General features: G+C 44.3%; 1 protein-coding gene across 2 annotated transcripts in view; it reads right to left on the reverse strand.

Moving 5' to 3' along the window:
• Window positions 1-551: 551 nt before the first annotated feature.
• The window catches only part of ADAM9 (ADAM metallopeptidase domain 9), a 111,929-nt gene continuing 86,688 nt past the window's right edge, over window positions 552-25,792 (reverse strand). For both annotated transcript variants that reach the window (XM_081171386.1, XM_081171385.1), the window contains 4 exons: window positions 21,181-21,319; window positions 7,226-7,325; window positions 5,127-5,266; window positions 552-3,384 (listed from right to left, as the gene is read on the reverse strand). In XM_081171386.1, coding sequence (XP_081027512.1) covers window positions 3,303-3,384; window positions 5,127-5,266; window positions 7,226-7,325; window positions 21,181-21,319 — 461 coding nt within the window. In that variant the 3' untranslated portion in view covers window positions 552-3,302. The remainder of the gene's footprint in view (window positions 3,385-5,126; window positions 5,267-7,225; window positions 7,326-21,180; window positions 21,320-25,792) is intronic.

Here is a 25,792-nt window from a genome sequence, read left to right on the forward strand (position 1 = left end):
CGAAACACCTACTTCTGGGTTTGCAGCATTCTTAATCCAAGTTGTTCATAAACTAAGCTGTCCGTAAACCAAGGTACCACTGTACTCCATAATGAAGCACACTCCCACACCCCCAATTTAAAAGTTTACTCAAAAGTAAATCTGAGTTCAGCTCCCCGTTACAGTGGTACCTCAGGTTACAGATGCTTCAGGTTACAGATTCTTCAGGTTACAGACTCCTCTAACCTCGGGTTAAGAACTTTGCTTCAGGATGAGAACAGAAATCGTTGGGCGGCAGTGCAGCAGCGGGAGGCCCCATTAGCTAAAGTGGTACCTCAGGTTAAGAACAGTTTCAGGTTAAGAACAGACCTCCAGAACGAATTAAGTTCTTAACCTGAGGTACCACTAGATACGAATAAAGTGTTTTGAGCACACAAGAAATGTGTATATGTTATTGAGTAGGATTGTGTCAACCTTTCCCATCCACCAGCAAATTTGTAGCTGGTTTCCAGACCAGAACAGTAAAAACTTATTGGTAAGTATACAGTTTTGCAAATATCGGGGAGACCACAATAGTTCAAGTATTTTATTATTGCAACTGCAGACATATATTTATATAAGAATATATGCAAACACTGTTAAAGACTTCTTTTTTTGCAAGAATTATGAAGAAATTTACCAAACAAGCATATGCTGAATATTTGCCGCCATGTGGGAATAATTCTTAGCATAATTTAATACAAAGTGTTTCATTCTCTGAAGCTATTGTAGCAGACGTGTCTGTAATGGTCCTTGCACATTATGAAATTCTATGATTCTATGAACAATATACTATCTAAGCATAGCACACAGAGAAATCCTGCCACCTCAGCTAATCTTAATCTACAGCTCCCAGTCTAAAATAATCTCTTTAGCAGGTACATCTTTAAAAAATCTGGCTTAATCAACGGTGCAAGGATTGATGCAATTCAATCCAACAAGATTTAGCCAATGTAAACATCCTGACTGACACGAAAAGCAACATAAAAAAGAAAAAGTGATGAAATATGCGTACAGTATACTGAATTCTTCAGCAGGCTGCTAGGGTTAAAGTGCTCATAACAGTTTCAATGGGCTTAAATAAAAATGGATTTTGCACCAAGGCTGGTGCTCTCACACTAAAGATGTTGCAGCAAGTGTGCTGAGTTGAAGTGTGTGCAAAGTAGCTGGAAAGTGCATACTGACTTTGCAGGTTAATATGCACAGTCAGCAGTTATGATCACATTCCCAACAGCAAACACACACACACACACACACACACACACACACACACACACACAAATGAGAAACATCAGCAGCTCTTAGTAGTAGCTTGCATGTGTGTCTGAAGGCCACATTGGAAATACATCACTAGAACTAGATGGAAGAGTTGCCACTAATTTGCATGTCATTAGCAGTATCTGCATAGCATCTTCCTGAGTCTGACAAATGCCAAACTGTAGAAGCAGCAGGATTGCTGGTAATGGTGGAAGAACCTGTGGCATCTCTGCACTAGCCCACAGAGATGTTTTGGTAGACAGATACCAAAGATGTATGAATCAACATACATTGAATCTGTGCTTTTGCCATCACATACTCAAGCACCTCTCTGCGTTTCAATTAATGTTTTGTTTTTAATTTAAAAGCTAGAATACTTGGACTCAAGAAAATTCATGAAAGCTAAATATAAGTGCTTTGTGAACTGTGAGCAGCCCACTCCCCAGCCTAGTCCCCAAAAAGTGACTTTCTCGTACCTTTGTTTTGAATAACCATTACTGGCAAATTAGAAAAAATTATTCCTTAACCTAAAATTGTTAAGTAAAACTTTCCTAACATCATTTTTATTATTATTATCTACAGTTTAGTGTCAGCCAGCGCACAGTTCAAACTGTCTATGTTTTAAAATGTGTTAATAATAAACATTGAGACATACTATTAAAACATATAAACATGCTAACAATACATTTCATCTTCTCGCAATAAGTAGATTAAGGCTGAAATCCTACACTCACCTACCAGGGAGTAAATCCCAGTTGGCTTACTTCCAGATAACTGTGTCTAGGATGGTGCTGTGTGGCTGCCATCCTAGACATTTTTATCTGGAAGTATGTCTCACTGAACTCAATCGGGGGGGGGGGGTTCTCCACCAATTGGGATTTTTCTTGGTGTTTCCACCTTGTGCCTTTTAGTTACGTGCACACAAATAACGAACTACAGTCCAACATGAGTTTTGACTTTTTGTGTACAGGTTCCCACACATAACAACCTGAAGCTATTGATGTTCATAGAAATGTGCTGGTCTGATTTGAACTGCAATTCTTAACACCTGCCTCTACACAACTACAGGTCGGGATGGCCCACCCATGAGGCAAGGTGAAGCAGCCACCTAGGGCAGCAGGATCCACTGGGGGAGCAGATTCTGATGTGGATCTTTCCTCCCACCTTCCTTGTTCCTGATATAGATCTTCCCTCAACCCTTCTTCCCTGGCGGGGAGGGGAGTGGTATTTTGGGGTCTGCCTCAGGTGCCAAAATGTCTTGGTATGGCCCTGACTATAGGTGAAGACAGATGTAACATTTAAAAAGAAAAGTCAATCATAGTGTGAGCTTGGCGTCTTCTCAGCTTTGCAGTTGAATGACTCATACACATGCCAGTTCAGCTGCCATGCTTCAGGCTGCCCTTTTCTGTTTTTAAAAGCTTATATATGTCCATTGCTAGTCTTAGTCATTTTTTTAAAGCAGAATTTTTTACAAGCGCAAAATTGCTCCAGATTTTGGAGGTGGGCTTTTGGGGGACATCATAAGTTCTGCCATTCAGTGCTAATCATAAGCTGGTCTCTGTTGCAAATGCAGAATATATGCATCTTTTTGAAAAATATCGATTTAGATTAAAAACAGTAACATTTCCTAATTGATCCTAATTGATTTCCTACTATCTCTAATAATGTTATGTCTGTCTTCACTTAATGTTTTGTTCTCTATAAAAACAGCCTGGGAGGGGAACCCCACATACCATGTATGATTAAATATAACCCTAAAAAGGGGGAAAGTACAGTTAACACCCAGAAAGTGACCCACTTCTTCAGCAATGTCACCCAACCGCAGCACAGAGAGTTTTCACAGGCCCAGTGGTTTCAGTTCCCGGAGCTTTGGTAGAGGTATTTGCTTGTTAAGTTTACATTCCTTGGTATTGCATTTTGTTCCATTTCTTAGCCAGTGCTGGGGGGAAACAAAAGCTTTCAAGGGCCACTTTATGCGATTTATGGCTCTGCAATCAGGGTGGGTTGTGAAGGAAAAATCGGCAGTTTTATACAGGAGGCAGTGGTGCAGGTCGAGAAGGGTAAATTGGTTCCTGAGTTTTTGCAGTCTTCAGCACAGGGGGTGGAGGCCTGCAACAAAGGATGAAGGGTCAAATGTCAGCCTGTTTGTTGACTTATCTGCCTTTTCATCAATTCTGTTTGAATCGGCCTTCCCCAAATTGGTGCCCTCCAGACAGTGCTGGCTGGGGCTGATAGGAGTTGTAGTCCAAAGCATCCAAAGAACCCCAGGTTGTGGGAGGCTGGTTTAAATAAATATGCATGAAACATGTTCCCAGCATTCATTTTTCCCAAGTGCTGATTCAGGGATGGGAGAACTGTGTTTCTCCATAGGTTTGTGGACTACAGGAGTGTATGAGGTGTTAGGGGAGGTGTAGAACCTCTGGTCCCCTTCATGGATCACTGCCTTGTTGTGGCAAAGGGGCTTGAATAACTCCAAGAAGCTGTGAGCCATGCCGTGCAGGGCCACCCAAGACGGACAGATCATAGCCGAGAGTTTAGACTAAATGTGATCCACCTGGAGAAGGAACTGGCAATCCACTCCAGTATTTTGCCAAGAAAACTCCGTGGACATAAAAAAGGAGAAGCTTTGAGAAGAAAGTAAGTTTCCAAGGCATGCTCTGGTTCATGGGGTCATGGAGAGTCGAACACGACTAAGACGACTAAACAACAGAAGAACCTCTGGTGAGAGACACGTCATGCTCCTTCTAGGGTAGTTTGTCCACCTTTGACCCCACTCAGCTCTCACCTGTGGCTCCTAGAAACTGTCAGCATGTGACAGCAGCCACCCCCCTGGGAAACAGCTTCAATTCGCCAGCTAAACCAGGTGAGGGTAGCCAGTGCGTCTCAAACCTTTGGTGAGTTAGGGTCTTCTGCTGCCTGTGAAGACAGGCTCCAGCAGATTGAGCAGACAAGACCAATAGTGGGTTTAATCTTCAAGAGAGGATTTACACACATTGCTGTAGAGAGAAATGAGGGGCAGATGGGCCTCATCCACCTGCGAAAGAAGCCCATCTAGGAGAAGAACCACTTTGATCCCAAGCCTACGCTGCATTGTGGAACATCTTCAGAAGAACAAAAGGCTAAGGAGTAAACTCTACACAAATTCAGAGTGGAGTCCCTAAGGCAGTTGGATGGCATCTTATACGCCTCCTTTGGGCAACTCCTGCAGCCCAACTGGGCTAAACGTCTTGCTCGGCTTTCCTTTGGTCCACATCAGAAAGGCCAAGAGGGGGGTCTTGTCATCTGGGCAGCCCAGAACTTCCATACACACTGCCCAAGCTTGCACCTCAGAGAGGTCTCTTTGGTGCTGCTAATGCAGCGAAAATAATGTGATTTGACCTAACCCTTGGAGGCGTACTCACTTATCTCCTGAGACAGACAGAAGACACACAGGTGGACTACAACTCTCATCAACCACAGCTAGTGTGGGCAGCAATGGTGGGAGTTGGACCAGGGCAGGGGTGCATGGACACAATACTGAACCTAATCATGCTTTATCAGACCTAGTATCTGAACTAGCCAATGTGCAAACAAACTATATTTATTATTATTGATCACAATTGTATTGCTTCCTTCCTCCAAAGGAGCCCCGGGCAACTTATATGGAGTGATGCCTTTTGATCCTCATAACTTTGCAATATTATGCAAAGAGTTAATTGACTGGCCTAGGATGGCACAGTGAGCTTTGAAGCTGAATCAGGATTGGAACTCTGCTCCAAGCCCAGCCCCTTGAGCTGCTTCTAGCTCTCACACAAGAAAAACTATAACCCAGAACCACAAGCTGTGACTTCCTCTGCATTGCCGCTACCAACCTCATTGGGATGCAGTGCTGCTCCATGGATGGCCCCATGGCTGTCGGAGAGGGAAGGGGAGAAGAGTAGTGATAAGTGTCACAATACGGTTGCAGATTAGCTGTGTACGCTGGCACAGGGTATCTATTTGCTTGTGTGCTCTGCAAGGAAACCAGTGTAAGCAAAGGTTATTTTTAAAATATAAAGTTCACTAGTGAGGATTCTGTTAAGTGGCATGAGTTGATGGTACCCAGAAACAGCCACACACTTCATTTTCAGAGTCCTTCAGTAAAACACAGCAAGCGTTACAGCTGTGGCACTGGCGGAGGAAGGGGGGTGCGGTGGGTGCAGCCCGCCCCGAGTGTCATCCCTGAGGGGGGTGACATTGCCATCCCACCCCCACCCCCAGGACACTTGCCACGGGCGGTGCCCCCCGGGACCTGGGTGCCAGAGCAGCTAGCTCCGCCTCTGCTTGGTGGCAAAACACATGTGCAGGGAAAGTAGGTTAATTCCTGCCCAGAACCCTGAAAAGCCACTGTCAGCCATTGCATATTTATTTTTATTTTAAAAAGTGTATACAGTGGTACCTCGGGTTAAGTACTTAATTCGTTCCGGAGGTCCATACTTAACCTGAAACTGTTCTTAACCTGAAGCACCACTTTAGCTAATGGGGCCTCCTGCTGCTGCCACGCTGCCAGAGCACGATTTCTGTTCTCATCCTGAAGCAAAGTTCTTAACCTGAAGCACTATTTCTGGGTTAGCAGAGTATGTAACCTGAAGCGTATGTAACCTGAAGCGTATGTAACCCAAGGTACCACTGTATACCAAATGACTGTAGTAGGACCTCTAAGCAGTTCACAAGATGATCAATAAAAAATGATCAATAAAAACAACTATGTGAATACAATTAAAATTAACAGTATTTTTAAAAAAATACAACAACAGTCAATATCTTGCAATCTAGATAGGCTTGCCTAAACAAAAATGTTTTAAGTAGGTGCCAGAAAGAGTACAGCAACCATGCCTGCCTGGTGTCAATGGTGTAGGTGCTGCCACACTAAAAGATTGATTCCTTACAACTGCAGAAGGAGTGTTCTGTGGCACCTGAAACAGAGCCAGTTCCACAGACCAAGGCAGTAGAGCATAAGGTGATCCCACAAGTGAACTGGCCCCAAGCCATTAAGGGATAAAACTTGGAATAGATGGACCAGCTTCCTATAGTCCCAAGTATTTTCTGTGTCATTTTCCTCCACCTTGTTCTGACCCACTTCCCAAGGCTGTGTGTGGATCCTCTCCTGTGTTTTTCAAAAGCTCCCTTTCCTTCCATAACAGGACCAGGCCCCGTCTTGAAGTAAAATTATATCCCAGCTCAAGATTATGATTTGTCCAAGCTGCTTCACATTATTCTGCCTGAAGGACAGCATTCTGCAATGTGACCCCCTCCAGATGTTTTCATCTGCAAGCCATGCTGACATCTCAGGCACACCAGATGAGGAAGGACCACTATCCGATGTCATCCTGCCCCCACACTCAGGTCATCAGGCTTTTCTCGTTAAAGCACTTGGCTTCCTTCTCCCAAAGAATCCTGGGGGCTGTAGTTTGTTAAGGAAGCTGGGAATTCTTAGCTGGGAGCATGTAATTGCGGGGAGGGGCAGGCAGGGATTCCCCAATGGAAAATTCTCCAGATTTTCACTGTGTAACAATTCCCAATATTGAGGGAGAGGTAGGGGTGGGAGGGGAGAACCACACCCGCCACTATTTGGACCGGGGCAGAAAGCAGAGAGGCCAGAGCCAATGGCAGGCAGAGCCAACGAATTCCAGTGTTTCCCCCAACTTTCTCCTGCCTGCTGAGTTCTACAAGGGCGACACTGAGAAAGAGGAAGCTGTCAGCCAGGGCCTCTTCTCTCTGGACCAGATGCAAGGGGAAAAGCTGGCATGTGGGAGCTGGCTGAGGTTGGTGGAGCAGGGCCCATTTGCCCTCATAGCCCTGCCTCCCCTGAACCACATCAATTGCTGGTACGTATTTGTAGTGCAGCTATGGCTCCTGTCCATTCTAAGTGGCCTTCCACCACTTTATTATTCCAAGCCCCACTGCTAGTCAAGATCAGGAAAGCTCTTACCATAGGAGCCGACATGTCCCTTGTAGAATAGGGAATGTTTGGTGGGTAGGAAGCATGTACAGACTCCTGCGTCCTATTGTCTGACCTTCTTCTGAAATGCCTAAATAAAACAACACAGATTGATTGATGACATCCTATGCAGGCCTGTAGACACCTTGCTATACTCATATAGAGCATTCTTTACATAGCCCAAGTTGTTCATTTGCAGTTCTGCTTGTGGCAAAATTTCCACACCAAATTTGGAACCCATAGCTTTCTTAAAATAATAATAATAAAAATAGTAATAGTAATAATAATAATAATAGGGTTGACATAATTTTGAAGAGCAAAGAAGAGGACACATTTGCTGACTTCCCCTTTTATTATGGATCACTATGACGACTCTCATTTTACATACTCATGTAAAAGAGTATGTGTCCTGGAAAAGGAGGACATATGGCAATCCTAATTTATCAATTAGATTTATATACCACCATTCATCATAAGATCTCAGGGGGGTTCACAGAACGAAATGATTTGACCTGATCCGAGTAGATTCCCATGATTGGTAAGCTATGTCTGGAAATATTCAAGCAAGAACTTGGATATCGGCTTCAGCTTCAAACATGCAAACCAAACTGGTTTATACAAAACAAATGTATCTGCCAGGTAAAGATGCAGCTGAGCCAAAATGGGTTTGCAGCTGAATGCCCAGAGCCATGCAAGTCCCAACGACCAGCTGATTCCCAGCAGTGGAACCAGTCACCTGGTGTAATTGTGGCATTGGTGATTACCAGGTCAGTTGCCCCTCTTGCCTGGCAAACCTGGTCTGCCAGGAGTGGGGGAGAGAAGGGTCATGCACCCTATTCCTGTGATACAGAGAAGGCGTTTAAGCAAAAGATGCGTTCCTCAAAGATCTGTCGCGTATTCCACGCGGCGTTTTCAGCGAAACACTAAGAGTTCCAGGTTTTTCAGTGCAGTCCTTTTTTAATGTGAGCTATATACAGGCATTTACAAAAGAAACAGTCCATACAGAGTACTTACAAACGAATACTCTCCACCACAGTACCACCACACTACAGCACAACTACCACAACCCCTGTTAAACAGGCTTCCCTTTTTAAAACAGGTAATAGTCAATTATACTAATCATACTCCTGCTGAGTCACTCTGACCCAGCAGAGTATTGCATCATCCTGTTGAAGCCTGCAGACTTATCCAGTATCCTGCGAATCCCAACACTCCTCCTTAAGTCAAAGGCTTGAGACCCAATAATTCTCTTAAGTCTCGAAATTTAGGAGCATCCAAACATTTTGTATACAAATCTGCCACATTACATTTTGTGTTACAGTGCTGTACCTTTAACAAATTTCTTTCCAAAGCATTTTTCACATTTCCGTATCTTATCGCAATATGCTTACTTTTGCTTTTAAAGTTCTGTTGGTTGGCAAGCTGTTGTGCAGCCATGTTGTCACTTAGCACAGTGATTGGCATTTCAGAAGGTATTCCAAGCTCTTTTGTTAGGCAAGCAAACCACTCTATTTGTGATACACATTCGCTTATGGCTGAGTACTCTGCTTCACAAGTACTTGTGGCAACAAATGTTTGTTTCTGGGATTTCCACTGAACCAGGGCATTTCCAATATATATGGCATAGCCAGTGGTAGACTTTCCATTTTCTCTGTCTCCCCAGCTGGCATCAGCGTATGCATACACTTGCTGATCATATCCTGTATCCAGCACCAGTTTGTAATCTTTTGTGCCTTTCAGATACCTTAGGATTCTTTTAAGTGCTACCCAATCTCTCTGAGCCGGGTCTGCACTTCTTTGGCTTAACATGTGCACTGCCAATGTTATGTCGGGTCTTGTCCAACAACTTAAATATAACAGAGAACCCAACAGAGAATGAAACGCTGTTGCATTCTCACATTTTTGCCCTTCTGGTTCATTTTTGTACTGGGTAGTTATGGGAGTGTCAACCTCATTTGCCCTCTCCATTCCATATGTCTTCAGTAACTTTTCGATTTTTTCCTTTTGACTCAGAGAGTAAACACCCTCTTCATTTCTCTGAACCTCTACTCCTAAGTAATTTTGAATCTCTCCCAAATACTTCAGTTTGTATTTTTTACCTAGGCTGTTTATAAACCAAGACACTTGCTTTTGTGCAGTTGTTATTAGACAGATATCATCAACATACAAAAGTAAATAACAAACACTTCCTTGCACCATTGCTGAATATAAACAGGAATCAGCCAGGCTTTGTTTGAATCCCATCTTTTTCAAAGTTGTGTCTATGCATTCATACCATAGACGTGCACTTTGGTGTAAACCGTATAGTGCCCTTTGCAGCTTTAACACCAAGCTGTCTTTTTCTAGCTCATAACCTGGTATTTGCTGCAAATATACCTCGGCGTCAATAGGAGCATTTAAATATGCTGAGGCAACATCAAAATGATTAACTTTTAACCCTCTCAGACTTGCCATTGCTAAAACTGATTTTACTGTTTACTGTTTTGTCCCAAAGATTCTTAAATGTTGCAAACTGGGACTTTTGTTATAGAGAATTTTATAGAGTATGTCATCTAGTACCCTTGACCACAAGCGATTCCCAATATAATTCGCGGTCTTAATACTTTCAACCCAGTACTTAATTGGAAGATTTGCATCTGCTAACAATGCTTTCATTTGTGTCTGCAAGACACCTCCCCTACGCTCTACTACTCCGTTCTCCTGAGGCGTGGCCACATTGGTAAGCCTATGTTTAATCCCTTGGGTACGCAACCAGTTTCTTAGGGAGCTTGCCATAAACTCCCCTCCCCTGTCTGATTGAATAGAGGACACCTTTTCACCAAGTTGCCTTTCTACCCTTCTTACCCAGAACTTCAAAGTTTGGGCAACATCAGACTTTTGCTTTAATGGATAGACCCAGCCAAATCTAGAAAAATCATCCACTAGGATTAAACACTACTTGTTGTGGGAGACACTAGGTGGAAAAGGACCAGTTACATCAGCATGAATCAACTCCAGTGGTTTTTTGGTTTCTCTCTGGCTTGCTCTTGCTACTGGGCAAGCCCTGCTTTTAACCTCCTTGCAGATATTGCAGTCTAAGTAATTATCACAACTTTTTATGTTTTTCATCCCCCCACACAACTCCAATGTTTTGTTTAGCACCTTATAGCTAGCATGAGCCAGACGCCTGTGCAGGAGATGAATACACATATCATGGGTTGGGACATTTTGCACATTTGCAACCTTAGATTCACACTACAGTACATACATATTAGTTCTAAGGCTAGCATTTGCCAACACTGCCCCATTTTGCTTTATCTGGCACTGATCTCCCACAAAATTTACTTCAAAGCCTGCTTTTGCCAAATCAGGAATGCTCAGGAGATTGTTTTGCAAACTAGGCACACACAACACATTCCTGAATGTGTGTCCCAGCTGTGGGAACACAACCTCCCCCTCACAAACCACATTAGCTTTCTGGCCCGTAGCAAGACTTACATATTTTTTGTTTGAAGCCCTAGCATCAGTTAGCAGTCCTTTTCTTTTACAAAAGGTTTGAGAAGCTCCACTGTCCAGAACCCACAGCTCCTCATTTTCTTGACCATCTGCAGACACCCAAGCGGTAAACCATCCTCTGCTACCACTTGTGCTTCCGCTTTTTTTGTTGTTTTCTCGGGCAGTTCCGCAGCAGATGTCCACTGGACTTGCAGCAAAAACACCTTTTTACTTTGTTGACCACCGGTTGGTCTGCAGCAGCTCCTCCTGGCTGTTTCTCCGGCTCCTGACACCTCTGCTCTTCCTGGCTGTTGTTCCCTCTGGGATGCTCCAACAGCTGGGCTGAGGTCATCTTTCGCTCTGCACGCCTGTCCTCCTCTGCATACAACCGTCCGGTCACGTATTCCAGAGTCAGCTTATCAGTCTCTACAGACTCGAGGGAGTTGACCAGCATATCATAGCTGTCATCAAGGGAACTCAGGACTATAAAGACTTTGTCCTCTTCCCCCACAGGCCTCCCTCTTAAGGCTAGCTCCTGGAAACAGCCTGTTAGGAATTTTAGGTGGTTTACCAGGGAGTCCCCCGGTTTCTTCCAACACCGGTACAGTCTCCTGGTCAGTGTTATCAGTGAGCCAGCTGTCTCTCACACATGGACAGCCTTGAGCGCATTCCACGCCTCACTTGCCGTCACCTTATCAGCTACGTAGACTAGCTGGCTGTCGTCCACTCCAAGGATGATCGTAGCCAAAGCTTTCTCATCCTTTTCATCCTCCTCAGGGGGCTGCGGTGGCTCTTCCACCACTTTCCACAGGCCCTCACGCTTGAGGAAGTGTTGCATGCGGACCGACCAGGTGCTGTAGTTCGTGGCCGTCAGCTTCTCCAGCAACACACCAGTTCTGGACTGCTCCATCCCTGCAGCTCACCTCCAGCACCCACGGCTAGATAACTGCCACCTGTACTCTTGTGCAGCGGAAGCGTGCTGGGCCCATAACCCTGTCGCGTATTCCACGCGGCGTTTTCAGCGAAACACTAAGAGTTCCAGGTTTTTCAGTGCAGTCCTTTTTTAATGTGAGCTATATACAGGCATTTACAAAAGAAACAGTCCATTCAGAGTACTTACAAACGAATACTCTCCACCACAGTACCACCACACTACAGCACAACTACCACACCCACTGTTAAACAGGCTTCCCTTTTTAAAACAGGTAATAGTCAATTGTACTAATCATACTCCTGCTGAGTCACTCTGACCCAGCAGAGTATTGCATCATCCTGTTGAAGCCTGCAGACTTATCCAGTATCCTGCGAATCCCAACAAGATCCCCTTTCTAGATCATTCTCCAAGGGAAGATGGGGAGGGAGAGAGAGCATAGTTGCTGAGGATGGTAACAAATCCTTAATTACAGAGGCATTTATTTAAACTGGCACAAACCTTACACAATTAGGGGAAAGAGGGGCACATTGATGCACCAACAATATTTCAATATCAAGAAATGTTATTCGTGTTGCCACATCACTAAAACATGTCTATACATGTGTGAGTACAACAGTTACAACCGCACTGCCCGCCAATTAGCCGTTGGTGTTTGACAAGAGTAGGTGTGTTTTTAGCATGGCCAACTAAAAAATTACGTGAAATGTAAAAGTGTTCCAACACTGTTTTACGTCGTTTAGTTAAGATTTAAAAATACCATAGGTACTGTAAGTTATTCAACTCAGTAATCAGGATTACACGTGATTTTTAAATAAGTTCAGTGGTTTTATTTTTAATAAAAATTTTATTAGGGTTTTCAAAAAGTTTTTTAGACAAACACAACAACACACAACACACACATAACAAATATAATTTTACAATCTTAATTTCTTAACCACTTTCCCGGACTTCCCCCACCTCCCCTTCTTACATCCCTGTTCCAATAATTAACTCAGCAAGTTCTTATCCCCAAATTATCCCTTATTAACATTTTACTTAAATTGTCTTAATTTATCAAATTTAAACTTCTAAAACCTCTTTTCAATACATAACATTTACCCCTTTTTCTAAGGTCGACCCAAGTTCACTTTCACGAGTTTCTCAATTTTTTAAATTATTACCCAACAACTTATCCAAAAAAAACGTATAATTATATCCCTTTGGACTCCAAAATCTCCCCTCCCCCATCCCCGGTTTTGCTCCCCAAAAATTGTCTTTCAGTCTATCAGTTCTCAGCCCGGGTCTATCACGTCCGAGGCCCTTAAGTCTCTTTCAGTCCCTTTCAGCGGGTTTTGTTGACGGTCTTTCATGTTGAACATCAAATCTCGGAGCAGCTTTGACCCACTAGGGTCTGTATTTTTTCCAACCAGGCCTCCATATTCAAAGAAAAGGTCCAGATCCTGTTTCTTGATCTTTTCCAATACCAGTGTCCCAAATGTCCCAAATGCTTCAATTTTCACCTTTATCAAATTTGTAATCCAAAGATCTTTCGGACTCCCCATAAGAGGGAGTCCCCAATCTTCCTTCTCCATTTCAAACCAAGTTTTCATCCGAACCTTATTTTCCTTAACTTCCATCCTGACAGGCCTCTGGTTGTCCTTCTCCACCTGCCACATTTCGGCTCCTCCATTCGACTCCTCTGAAACAACACAAATTTCTTCTTCTCCAACTGCAGATTCTTTTTGAATCAATTCCTCACCGATTTCAACAGAGTTGTTTACTTTAGAGTTCAAGGTTGTAAGATTTGTAGCCATAACATCACTCAACTCTTGCAATATTCCCAGGAAATGAAACACTCTATCCAACTCTGCTTGTACTTTTCCATCTGCAGCCATTGTAGTATCTCAGAACCCCCTCTAGAGGGATTCTGGTTACAGTATCCAACAGTCAGGTTATTTTGATCTTATTTCTTCTTTCCAAAAACTTAAAGTCCAATATAACAAAGATAACCGGTAGAAATAGCACAAAGCCAAATTTCCTGACTTTGACAGCTCATTTGACAGCTGTCAAACTCTATTTAAGTCCTCCACAGACTCACTCTCGGGTCGCTCCCGGATCCGGGGGGGGGGGGGTTTGAACTTCAACTCACACAGTCGATTCTGATCCTCCAGCACAAAACTTATATAGCCAAATCGTGGAATTAATTTTTTTTATCTCAACGAGAGAAAAACAGTCTCAACAACCTTAGTTATCCGATTCTTGCTTTAAAAATGCCTGCAAAGGGGGGGGGGAGGCGGACTTCCTTTTAGCACCTCCCCCGGTCGTACCGAATTCAATTAAAAGAAATTTTAAAGTCCAATTTTCGTATTACTCACGGGTTGTTACTTTTAGAACCCAAATGTTCAAAGAAGAAGTCAGCGCTCTCCGGCCATGGCTCGCGGCTTCACTCCGTAGAAGAAGCGATCCACTCACAGCACCACGCCGCTCTCCGTCATCGGCTCTGAAGCCTTTAAAAAGGCTTCTTCGCTGGTCGGGGAGGGCGCAAATGGTGCCCGCCGAGTTACCAGGTCCACAGGCTTCCACGCCTGTGGTTTCTGAGGGTCCCCGCGTCACCGCCGCGGCAGGGCCCGTCTTCTACAAAGCCGATTCCCTCCGGAGCTCGGAGGGAATCCGCCATTTGCCGATCGCGCTAACCCGGAAGTTCGGTTTTATTAATAATTGTTAGTTTTTTTGAAAATGCCTGTTGGGGCACTTTGATACACTAAGCCTGGAGTCCTGTCTAGCACATTGATACATATAAAAGTGCCCCGCTAGTGTACAATAGTGCCCCAATATACAAGTTTGCATGAAATCTCTAAAGTCAATAAATCTGAAAAGAAAAAACTTGTTTACTATGTGGCCAAAGTCATTTCTAAATATAATATGACCGATTATCAAGTGTCATATCTCAGGAAAAAAACAGGATCTTGTATGTTTGTCTTCCCCATTGTAGAAGATAAGGCAAGTGTTGATTCCAAGAATGTTGTTTTGCCGTTGCCAAAACCAAATTTCCCAAAGGGTAGACTCCACCGTGGGAGCAGGGCCAGGGCGGAAGAGTGCTGGAGTCCTGTCTAGTCATGTTATATGGGATCAATTCCAATCTGCTACCTCCGAGGATTGGATGAGTGAAACCGACCACCTGTCTCCTTGATTATTCTGGCTAATAATAGGGAGATTGGAAGGGCTGGGCAATGGGCTCTGCGGGGTGGTGTATACTTCCCTCTGCGATAGAGCCTTCCCAGACCCGCTGAAAGAGGCAGTCATTAAACCACTTCTCAAAAAAAATCTTTAGACCTGGCCAATATTGTCCAGTGTCAAATCTTCCATTCTTGGGCAAGGTGATTGAGTGGGTGGTTGCTCAACAACTCCAGGCACGCCTGGAAGATGCAGACCATTAGGATCCCTTCCAGTTGGGATTCAAGCCTCAACATGAGACTGAAACTGCCTTGGTCTTGCTGGTCGATGATCTCCGGCGGGCTAGGGACAAAGGTGAGAGCTGTTTCCTAGTTCTGCTGGATCTCTCAGTGGCTTTTGACACCATCGACCATAACATCCTTCTGAACCGTCTAGAGGAGCTGGGAGCTGGGGGCACTGTTATACAATGGTTCCGCTCCTTCCTCCTGGGCTATGTCCAGAAAGTGGTGTTGCGGGATGAGTGTTCAGACCCCTGGGCTCTCACTTGTGGGGTGCCTCAGGGTTCCGTCCTCTTCCCCCATGCTTTTTAACATGAAGCCTCTGCAAGAGATCATCAGGGGGTTTGGGCTGGGTGTTCAGCAATACGTGGATGACACCCAGCTCTACCTCTCTTTTAAATCAGAACCAGTGAGGGCAGTGAAGGTCCTGTGTGAGTGCCTGGGGATGGTTGGAGGATGGAGGCTAACAGATTGAGGTTGAATCCTGACAAGACAGAAGTAGTGTTCTTGGGGGACGGGGTGGGTGGGTGTGGGGGACTCTCTGGTCCTGAATGGGGCAACTGTGCCCCTGAAGGAGCAGGTGTGCTGCCTGGGAGTCATTTTGGACTCACAGCTGTCCATGGAGGCGCAGGTCAATTCTGTGTCCAGGGCAGCTGTCTACCAGCTCCATCTGGTACACATGTTGAGACCCTACCTGCCCATGGACTGTGTCGTCAGAGTGGTGTATGCTCTCGTTATCTCTCGCTTGGACTACTGCAATGCGCTCTACGTGAGGCCACCTTTGAAGGTTACCCAGAAACGACAACTAATCCAGAATGCGGCAGCCAGACTGGTGACTGGGAGCGGTCACCGAGACCACATAACACCGGTCTTGAAAGATCTACATTGGCTCCCAGTATGTTTCCGAGCACAATTCAAAGTGTTGGTGTTGACCTTTAAGGCCCTAAATGGCCTCGGTCCTGTATACCTGAAGGAGCATCTCCACCCCCATTGTTCAGCCCAGATACTGAGGTCCAGCACCGAGGGCCGTTTGGTGGTTCCCTCACTGCGAGAAGCCAAGTTACAAGCAGCCAGCCAGAGGGCCTTCTCAGTAGTGGTGCCCTCCCTGTGGAACGCCCTCCCATCAGGTGTCAAAGAGATAAACAACTATCTGACATTTAGAAGACATCTGAAGGCAGCCCTGTTTAGGGAAGTTTTTAATGACTGATATTTTATTGTATTTTTAATCTTTTTTGGAAGCCGCCCAGAGTGGCTGGGGAAACCCAGCCAGATGGGCAGGGTATTAACAACAACAACAAAAACAACAATATTACTATTTTTTGACTAATGTGAGTTCTTACACTTTTAAAGTTTTTCCAAAGTTTTCTTTTTAATGGATAGGTGTTTGAGGAAAGATTAATATAAATTTTGATGTTTTGTTAAGAAAACCTGCCATAAAGTCTATGATATGTGTGAAACACTGTACGTTTTGACATATAATTTAGATTTTAAACAACAAATTGTAAGGCTGATTATGATCTCTCACAATAAAAATTATTTTTGCAAATAATTACCATTCTTATACAATTTACGCTTTGTATCGAAGTTCCCCATTGGTGGGGCAGAATGCTACAAAACCCATTTTTTACTCAAGTCATTATATTCTCATTATCTTCTAACTTTAATGGTTCTTATGATTGCTATTATAATATTGATTAGTTATGTCATGCATCAAGCCAAAAATTTTATTATTTTACTCATTAAAATATGAGATTGAATTTTTCTGTATCAATCTGCCCCACTTCCCCTAACTAACAAAGGTCCAAGTTCGCATAAGCTGAACAGAGTGAAGTTATTCTGCCCACACCAAACGGTACAGAATGCAAGAAACCACATTCCACACTCTATGCCCACAGTGAGGATGGTGTGATCATGGAAGTTGATTAATCCTTCACCTGCACTAACATTGACAGAGTAATTCTCTGGCCTGCAGGCACTAGCATCCCTTCCTGTGCCTCCTCTGCTACCTACGAAAGGTCTCAATAAATACCCCCTCAAAATTCCACAATGCACAAGATTCTTCCTTGCTAGTTCCTGTTGGCTCAGCTTGTTCTACACAGAACAGGCAACCTGTAACATACCCAAATTTCACTTAACCCCAGGATTAAGTGTGCGAGGGTGGGATGCCAGTACCATCTTGATCATAGAATCATAGAGTTGGAAGAGACCACAAGGACCATCGAGTCCAACCCCCTGCCAAGCAGGAAACACCATCAGAGCACTCCTGACATATGGTTGTCAAGCCTCTGCTTAAAGACCTCCAAAGTAGGAGACTCCACCACACTCCTTGGCAGCAAATTCCACTGTCAAACAGCTCTTACTGTCAGGAAGTTCTTCCTAATGTTTAGGTGGAATCTTCTTTCTTTCCCTCCTCTATGTGACATCCTTTTATATATTTGAACATGGCTATCATATCACCCCTTAACCTCCTCTTCTCCAGGCTAAACATGCCCAGCTCCCTTAGCCGTTCCTCATAAGGCATTGTTTCCAGGCCTTTGACCATTTTGGTTGCCCTCCTCTGGACACGTTCCAGTTTGTCAGTGTCCTTCTTGAATTGTGGTGCCCAGAACTGGACACAGTACTCCAGGTGAGGTCTGACCAGAGCAGAATACAGTGGCACTATTACTTCCCTTGATCTAGATGCTATACTCCTATTGATGCAGCCCAGAATTGCATTGGCTTTTTTAGCTGCCGCGTCACACTGTTGGCTCATGTCAAGTTTGTGGTCAACCAAGACTCCTAGATCCTTTTCACCTGTACTGCTCTCAAGCCAGGTGTCCCCCATCTTGTATTTGTGCCTCTCATTTTTTTTGCCCAAGTGCAATACTATACATTTCTCCCTGTTAAAATTCATCTTGTTTGTTTTGGCCCAGTTCTCTAATCTGTCAAGGTCGTTTTGAAGTGTGATCCTGTCCTCTGGGGTGTTAGCCACCCCTCCCAGTTTGGTGTCATCTGCAAATTTGATCAGGATGCCCTTGAGTCGATCATCCAAGTCGTTGATAAAGGTGTTGAATAAGACAGAACCCTGTGGCACCCCACTAGTCACTCTTCTCCAGGATGAAGAGGAACCATTGATGAGCACCCTTTGGGTTCGGTCAGTCAGCCAGTTACAAATCCACTAAGTGGTAGCATAGTCAAGACCGCATTTTACCAGCTTCTTTACAAGAATATCATGGGGCACCTTGTCAAATGCCTTCCTGAAATCAAGGTAGGCTACATCCACTGCGTTCCCTTCATCTACCAGGCTTGTAATTCTGTCAAAAAACAAGATCAGGTTAGTCTGACATGACTTATTTTTCAGAAATCCATGCTGACTATTGGTGATCACAGGACTTCGCCTGTTCTCCAGGAATTCTCAAAGATCACTGCCAGTGGTTCTGAGATCACATCTGCCAGTTCTTTTAATACTCTTGGATGCAGTTCATCTGGCCCTGGAGACTTGAATACATCTAAAGTAGCCAAGTATTCTTGTACTATCTCCTTAGTTATTCTGGGCTGTGTTTCCCTTGCTGAATCATTTGCTCCAAATTCTTCAGGTCGGGCATTGTTTTCTTTATCGGAGAATACTGAGGCAAAGAAGGCATTGAGGAGTTCAGCCCTTTCTGTGTCCCCTGTTTGCATTTCACCATCTTCTCCTCTGAGTGACCCCACTGTTTCTTTGTTCTTCCTTTTGCTACGAACATACCCATAAAAGCCTTTTTTGTTGCTTTTAACCTCTCTAGCAAGCCTGAGTTCATTCTGTGCTTTAGCTTTTCTGACTTTGTGTCTACACGTGCTGGCTATTTGTTTGAATTCCTCTTTGGTGGTTTCCCCCCTTTTCCATTTTTTGTACACATCCTTTTTTAATCTTAACTCAGTTAAAAGTTCTTTAGATAGCCACCCTGGCTTCTTTAGGCACCTTCCATGTTTCCGTCTCATTGGTATTGCCTGACGTTGTGCTTTTACTATCTCCCTCTTAACAAACTCCCAGCCATCATGAACTCCCTTTCCTTTTAGTATTACTGTCCATGGGATCTCACCCAGCACTTCCCTATGTTTTATGAAGTCGGCTTTCTTAAAGTCAAGAAATTGAGTCCTAGTATGCTTGGCTGCTCCTTTCCGCTGTATAGTAAACTTCAGAAGAGCATGATCACTCGCGCCTAATCATAGGCGCCGACTCCATGGGGTTTGAGGGGGCCCGAGCCCCCTCAAAAATTCATTTGGGGGGGCTCCGCCCCCCCAATAATCTCCGGCGCCCCTCCAGCAGAGCACCATCGCCGCCGCTCCCCCAGCCCAAAATGCACAGGGTCGGGCTGCATGCCTCCTGCCCTCCCTCCCGAGCAAAAGCTCCACCCAATTTCCTTCGGAGCTGATTAATAGGCGCAGCACGCTCTCCCCTATTCGCTCACGAGGAGGCGGTGCCACTTTATTTGCATTTTCATGAGCTTATTTATTATTCATGAGCTTTCCCGGGCCCCCCAATATTTTTTAAAAGTCCGCGTCCCTGCACCTAATGATCCTTCCACCTCTACCCTACTAACCAGGTCATCAACATTGGTTAGGACCAGATCTAAAATGGCTGTTCCTCTTGTTGCTTCTCCCACTTTCTGGACAATGAAGTTGTCTGCAAGGCCAGTGAGGAATCTATTTGAACTTATGCTCTTGGCTGAGTTTGACATCCAACAAATATCCAGGTAATTGAAGTCCCCCATTACTACTATCTCCCTTCCTTTTGCATGCTTGGCCATCTGTTCCAGGAAGGCATCATCTATGTCCTCCGTTTGGCTTGGGGATCTATAGTAAACTCCCACAATGAGGTCTCTGTTATTCTTCTCTCCCTTAATTTTGACCCAGATGCTCTCACTTTGGCTTTGAGGTTCTAAATCTTGGATCTCTTCACAGGTATACACATCCCTGACATATAACGCCACTCCTCCTCCTTTCTTGTCTGGTCTGTTTCTCTGAAATAGATTGTATCCCCCCATTATTACATTCCAATCGTGGGACTTATCCCACCAGGTTTCAGTGATGCCTATTATGTCATATTTAGTTTGCTGTACCAAGAGCTCAAGCTCATCTTGTTTATTTCCCATGCTTTGCGCATTAGTGTACAGACATTGAAGTCCCTTAATCATTCCCCCGTGTCTCTTATTTAAGGATTTTTTCCTCCCACCACTAGGTCTGCGTGCTGTTTGCTCCATTTGGTCTATGACATTTGGATGATCATCTTCATCAATTGATAGACTCCTACCTTCAGGAGCTCAGTCTCCCTCCCCCACATTAGTCAGTTTAAAGCCCTCCTGATGAGGTTTCTGAGATTTTTGGCAAAAACATTTCTCCCAACCGTTGTGAGGTGCAGCCCATCGCTTGCCAGAAGTCCATCTTCAAGAAACTGCAGTCCGTGTTCTAAGAATCCAAACCGTTCCTGTTTACACCATTTGCGAAGCCAGCTGTTCACTTCCACTATTTTTCCCTCTCTCCCTGGGCCACATCGTTCAACTGGGGAGTCACTGCCATTCAGAGTAAGCAACACTGAGATACTTGACCAAAGGTCTGACTTCTCCAATTGTTTTCTGACAGCGTGCAGAGAACAAAACAAGACTGGCAAACTGGGGGAAACTGACTGGTGTTCAGTTGGTTCTAGAAAAACCAAATCTTCCCCATTTTGCAGAATACACAATGCAGAGGGACACATCCAATTTTGGGAATGTAACACACACACACACACACACACACACACACACACACTTGCTGCCAGTGCTCCTCTTTTACCTGTGTTGCGAAGCGGCATCCACAAAGAGCTGGCAGGGGCACTGACTTCCAGTGAGATATCACAGGATCTCGTGTGCTGTGCGAGATCTCGTGAAATTTCAGTGAGATCTCATGAGATCTTGCTGCAAACCAGCACTGTTGCAGGCAGCCACTGCCTCTTAGGCTTCTACCGCTCAAGGCAGGCACCTCACCTTGCCTCACCAGTGGACCGGGCCTGGCACCAGTGCTGCACACAGAGCCTTTAAATGCTTTTGTTCTGCCAAATAATTCCTAGTCAGCTTTCCACGCAGCAGTGGGGATGGACAGAAAATACTTACCCACAACAAGCCTCTATCAATGGCATTAGGGATGACACCAACTGATTCCTCGCAAGGTAAGCGAAGAGCAAAAGCAACAGGAGAGGGAGAATAAGGCAGAAGAATGCCAGCAGCCAATTTCTTGTGGTGTTATCCACATCTGAAAGAGAGAATAAACAAAGAAAGAAAATTAGTAACAACAGCAACAATGGTTACCTTTCTGCAGGGTGGGAATTACAAACTTCCTCAACCCCATTGAGGGAGAAAAGGAATGCTGTGAGCTTGTTAAATCAGTCAACAGTTTATAACCTCTGCTCTTTTCAAACCCAATGCAGTTTACAAATGCGTATAATGCACATAACAAGATTAGTATTGGTCATTTAAAGTAGCTGAGTCATTTAAAGTAGCTGGATTCTTTATGGACATGTTGGTAATCTCAGTACCCTTTCTTCCCATTGGGCAGAACATGGAAAAGCAGGGCAAGCTTACTTTTTACTGAGCACAACTGACTCCAGGGATGGCCATGGTGGTGCCCTCCAAGTGGACTCGACTACAACTCCCATTAGCTCCAACCACTATGACCTATGGTCAGGGAGGATTATGGCTGTTGTTGTACAACAGCTGCAGTTTACCACGTTGGCTACCTCTGGACTAGACTACTGACTTTGCTTTTCTCCCATATAATCAAAATGTAGATTTGCAGTGCCTCATTACAAAGAGCAGGGAGGGAGGCAAGAGAGAAGACAGCTTGCCCAAGAGCAGTGGCTATGGCATGGGAGAGAGAATAGACGGAAAGTGGTGTTGGCGTCTGTGTTGCATCCCTCTCTGCTATTTCTTTTTGTAACCTGTCATGTTGCCTTCAACATGAAGCTCCAGATTCAATGTATCAACAAGCAAACAACATCCATTAGCTGCACTTCCCGTTCTCTAAGTGAGCAAGCTAACTGGACAGGTTTGCTCTTAAGGTTCAGCTCGTCTTTAAGGAACAGCAACATCTACCATCATAGCAAGTGTGTGGAAAGGGAGCTGCAAAATAAGCCTAGAAATACGGGTGGCCTGTGTGCCAGGGAGAGTTGAGAAAGGGAAGGAGGAGGGAGGGGAAATGGGGTGCAGGTGAAAATGGGGGTCACAGCAGAGTTGCCAAAAAGGAGAGAGTAGGAGACATAGAATCATAGAATCATAGAGTTGGAATAGACCACAAGGGCCATCGAGTCCAACCCCCTGCCAAGCAGGAAACACCATCAGAGCACTCCTGACATATGGTTGTCAAGCCTCTGCTTAAAGGCCTCCAAAGAAGGAGACTCCACCACACTCCTTGGCAGCAAATTCCACTGTCGAACAGCTCTTACTGTCAGGAAGTTCTTCCTAATGTTCCTGACATGGAGAAGATAAAATTGGGTAAGAAAGGTGATGCAGAATGGTGGCTTTATTATTGGGCAGAAAGTGAAGAGAGTGCCTGTTGGCTGCAGGGTGAGCAGGGAGGAAGATGCAGGAGGTGGTTGCTGTTGTTCATTTATGCCACGCCTTTTCCCCTGACAGGGACTCAAGGTGGCTTAGAGATAAAATAAAAACACCTAAAAGCATAGGGGGAAAACAATGGAACAATAATAGAATTACTTTAATCTACATTATATTTACAACGGTATTTGTTGCCTCAAAGGATGCTGTGCCAGTCTTTACCTTGTGCATAATACCCACCACAAAAATCCACCACAAAAAGTCTAATAGCCCATCAATCTAATTGTCTTCTCCAAGAGAAACTTGGATTGCATAAAAAAATCAACACTAAAAATTGTTACCAACCTTTTTATGGAATTGGGTCTTTAGGAGCAAATGGATCTTTATAATGTATCTGGGACCTTCTTCTATACCTTTGGGGGAGGGGTTGCTTTTTTGTCTGAATTTAATACAACATGCAGTGCAGTGTCTGTGCTCAAACAATAAATGGTAAGTTAAGCGGCAATGTTGCAATATTATCCTAAGTCAAAGCAAAGACCCTAAAAGCACTCCTTCATCAGTCACATATCTGAAACACAGTGAGTGTGAACAATATGCAGGAAGTCCTTGTTGTGTGTGCAATTCCTGGCTTGGGATTTTGCTTTGCTTTTTAAATAATCACGGTTGCCGTTACTTAACAGAACAGCAGTCAAAGAAGTAGCAGCCTATCAATGTCAAGTTACAGAAGAGCTATATAAAGAAATCCAGATAAATGTTGTGGAAATATGTGCCATATGAAAGGGCTTTAGTGATGATAATCTGGTGTTTTCCTTTCTTTCCCCTCTTCCCTTTCTCCATTTCCCCTTTCTTTTCTGTCTGGGCTTTGCTGCTTATATTTTACTGTCTCTATGTTATGTGCAAGAATAGTGTCTGTATGCATAAAAGGCTCAGCTGGGTTGGAAGTCCACAACTTGCCTAAGAAAAACATGCCTAAGGAAGAGGACTAGTAAAAATGTTTAAAAAGATATTGTTGGAGAGTAATTTTGTGGACTTGTTATTATGGCATTTCATATCCCAGCTTTTCTCCAAAGAGCTTGAGGTGTGTCCATACTTCTCAATGTTATCCTCACAACAACCCTGTGGGGTGGGCTAAGTGACAGCAACTGGCCCAAAGTCACCCAACACGCTTCATGGCTGAGTTGAGATCTGAATACTGGTCTCTTCCAGGTCCTTACTCTTAACTGCTTCAATTGCAAATGTGTTATTGTAGCTGTCTCTTTGTATTTTTCATGCTTCCTCATTTGTTTGTGGGGGTTTTGAAATGGGCACAAGAGAGTGAAAGCCTTCGAGACAGACTGTGGTGTACACATTTTTTTTATCACTGACTTTAATTTTTGCTTCTTACTGCCATTCAGCTCCCACCTTACAATTTTCTCCTGCATATACCTGCCAACTGAGAATTCACTTCATGCACCTGACAAAGCAGACATGAGCTTAAGTCATAATCAATTTGTTGGACTCTTGAGGCACCAAAAAATTCATTGGTTATTTTTCCACATTTTTTTCAAAATAACATGTGCATGAATTTGGAATGGTCATAGCTCAATTACAGAGCACCTGCTTTGCATGCAGAAGGTCTCAGGTTCAGTCCATGGCCTCTCTAAGGATCCCTGGCTGAAATTCTGGTGAGCATCAAGCAATACTGATCTAGGTGGATAAAGCAGCTTCCTCTGTCCCCAATGACTTTTGCAGAAAGTTGGCCCAGGACAAACAAAAGCTCTGGAAGTTGTAAGATTCCCCCCACCAATCCAGAGGCCCCAAGTTTCCAATGGCTGGTTACCCAAAACCCAAGCTCCTCTTCCCATGGAAAACAAAACCAGAGAGGCACAGTAAGCCACCACCATTTGAATGAACTTTATTACGGTCATAGACCAGGATTAAGAAAAGCATATAGATAAAATAGCAGTTGGGATTTTTGACCGATAATTGTTAGGGCAAATGAGGACAAGGAAACAGGCATAAAACATCCGAATAAAATGCAAGATTAAACACAGATAATGGGTGGATAAAAAACTAATAATTAAAACAGATAAGAGCTAAAAACCAGCAAAGACACGCAGTTAAAACAACTGTAAGAGCATAAGAACTAAAAGACTCGCAGATAAAACAACTAAGAGGCTGCAGAGTGTCCTTAAATAGAGGACACTCACAACGTTAAAAACTACTGTGCAAATATGGTTAAAACGGACAATTAAAACAATATACAACACTAAATTTAGAAACAATGTACAGCAATAAACTATCCCAGGGAGTTGACTTAGAGTCACCCATGGAACTGTGTTTGGGGCTTTTCATGCCGGACTATTTTGAGTTGGGCGATGGTCTGCGCCTACAGATCTGTAGACAGAATCTGGCGACCATCCAGGTCTTCTTCTGATCTTTGTCTAACAGCAAAAGGTCAAATTTTTGCTTTTGCGGGAGGTCGGCGAGCCTCACCAGTAGGGGATCCATGATCTTGCTAAGTGCTCTTTCTAAAAGGGACATCTAAAGAACAAGTGTTCTGGGCTTCCTATCTCTCCCAATGGACAGGTGCAAAGTCTCTGAGAGTACGGGACCCTTCTAAAGGCTCCATCCAGGACCAGCGTGGGAAGAGCCGAGCTTCTGGCGAGTGTAAAGGCCCTTCTTGCATTTCTAGATACAAGAAAGAAGAGATATGCTGCCGGTGAGGCTATATATCTCTCGATTTCTCCAGTTCTATAGTTGGGGCACGTTGCACAGTCCTGCTGTCTCTTGGTGTCTAATATTCTTTGCCAGACCGTAGCTTTTGCCTGGTCCAGACCCAGACTTAGAAGGGCTTGAGGGGCAAAACCCAATTTCTGGAGGGTGTTCAGAACTGCAGTCTGCCAGTCCGACTGTAATTGGTCGCAGAGGATCAGTGGGGCTATTCCTCGGGGGAGCAGATTCAATGTCAGCCATTTGTAAATTGATGTTAAGAAAATGCTAGCCTCCACTCCCATCATCCCCATTTCCAATCTCACCCATGCATTTGAGACACATCTGGGGACTTGGAGGAGAGCTCTAAGAAGTCTGGATTGAACTCTCTCAAGTGGGGAGAAAGCAGAGGAAGGCGGCCCAAAAAGGAACCATAGAGGAGTTGTGCCAAAGTTTTGGCCTTGTATAATTGTAGAGCTGCGGG

The sequence above is a fragment of the Podarcis bocagei genome (assembly GCF_964188305.1).
Source record: "Podarcis bocagei genome assembly, chromosome: 15".
NCBI lineage: Eukaryota > Metazoa > Chordata > Lepidosauria > Squamata > Lacertidae > Podarcis > Podarcis bocagei.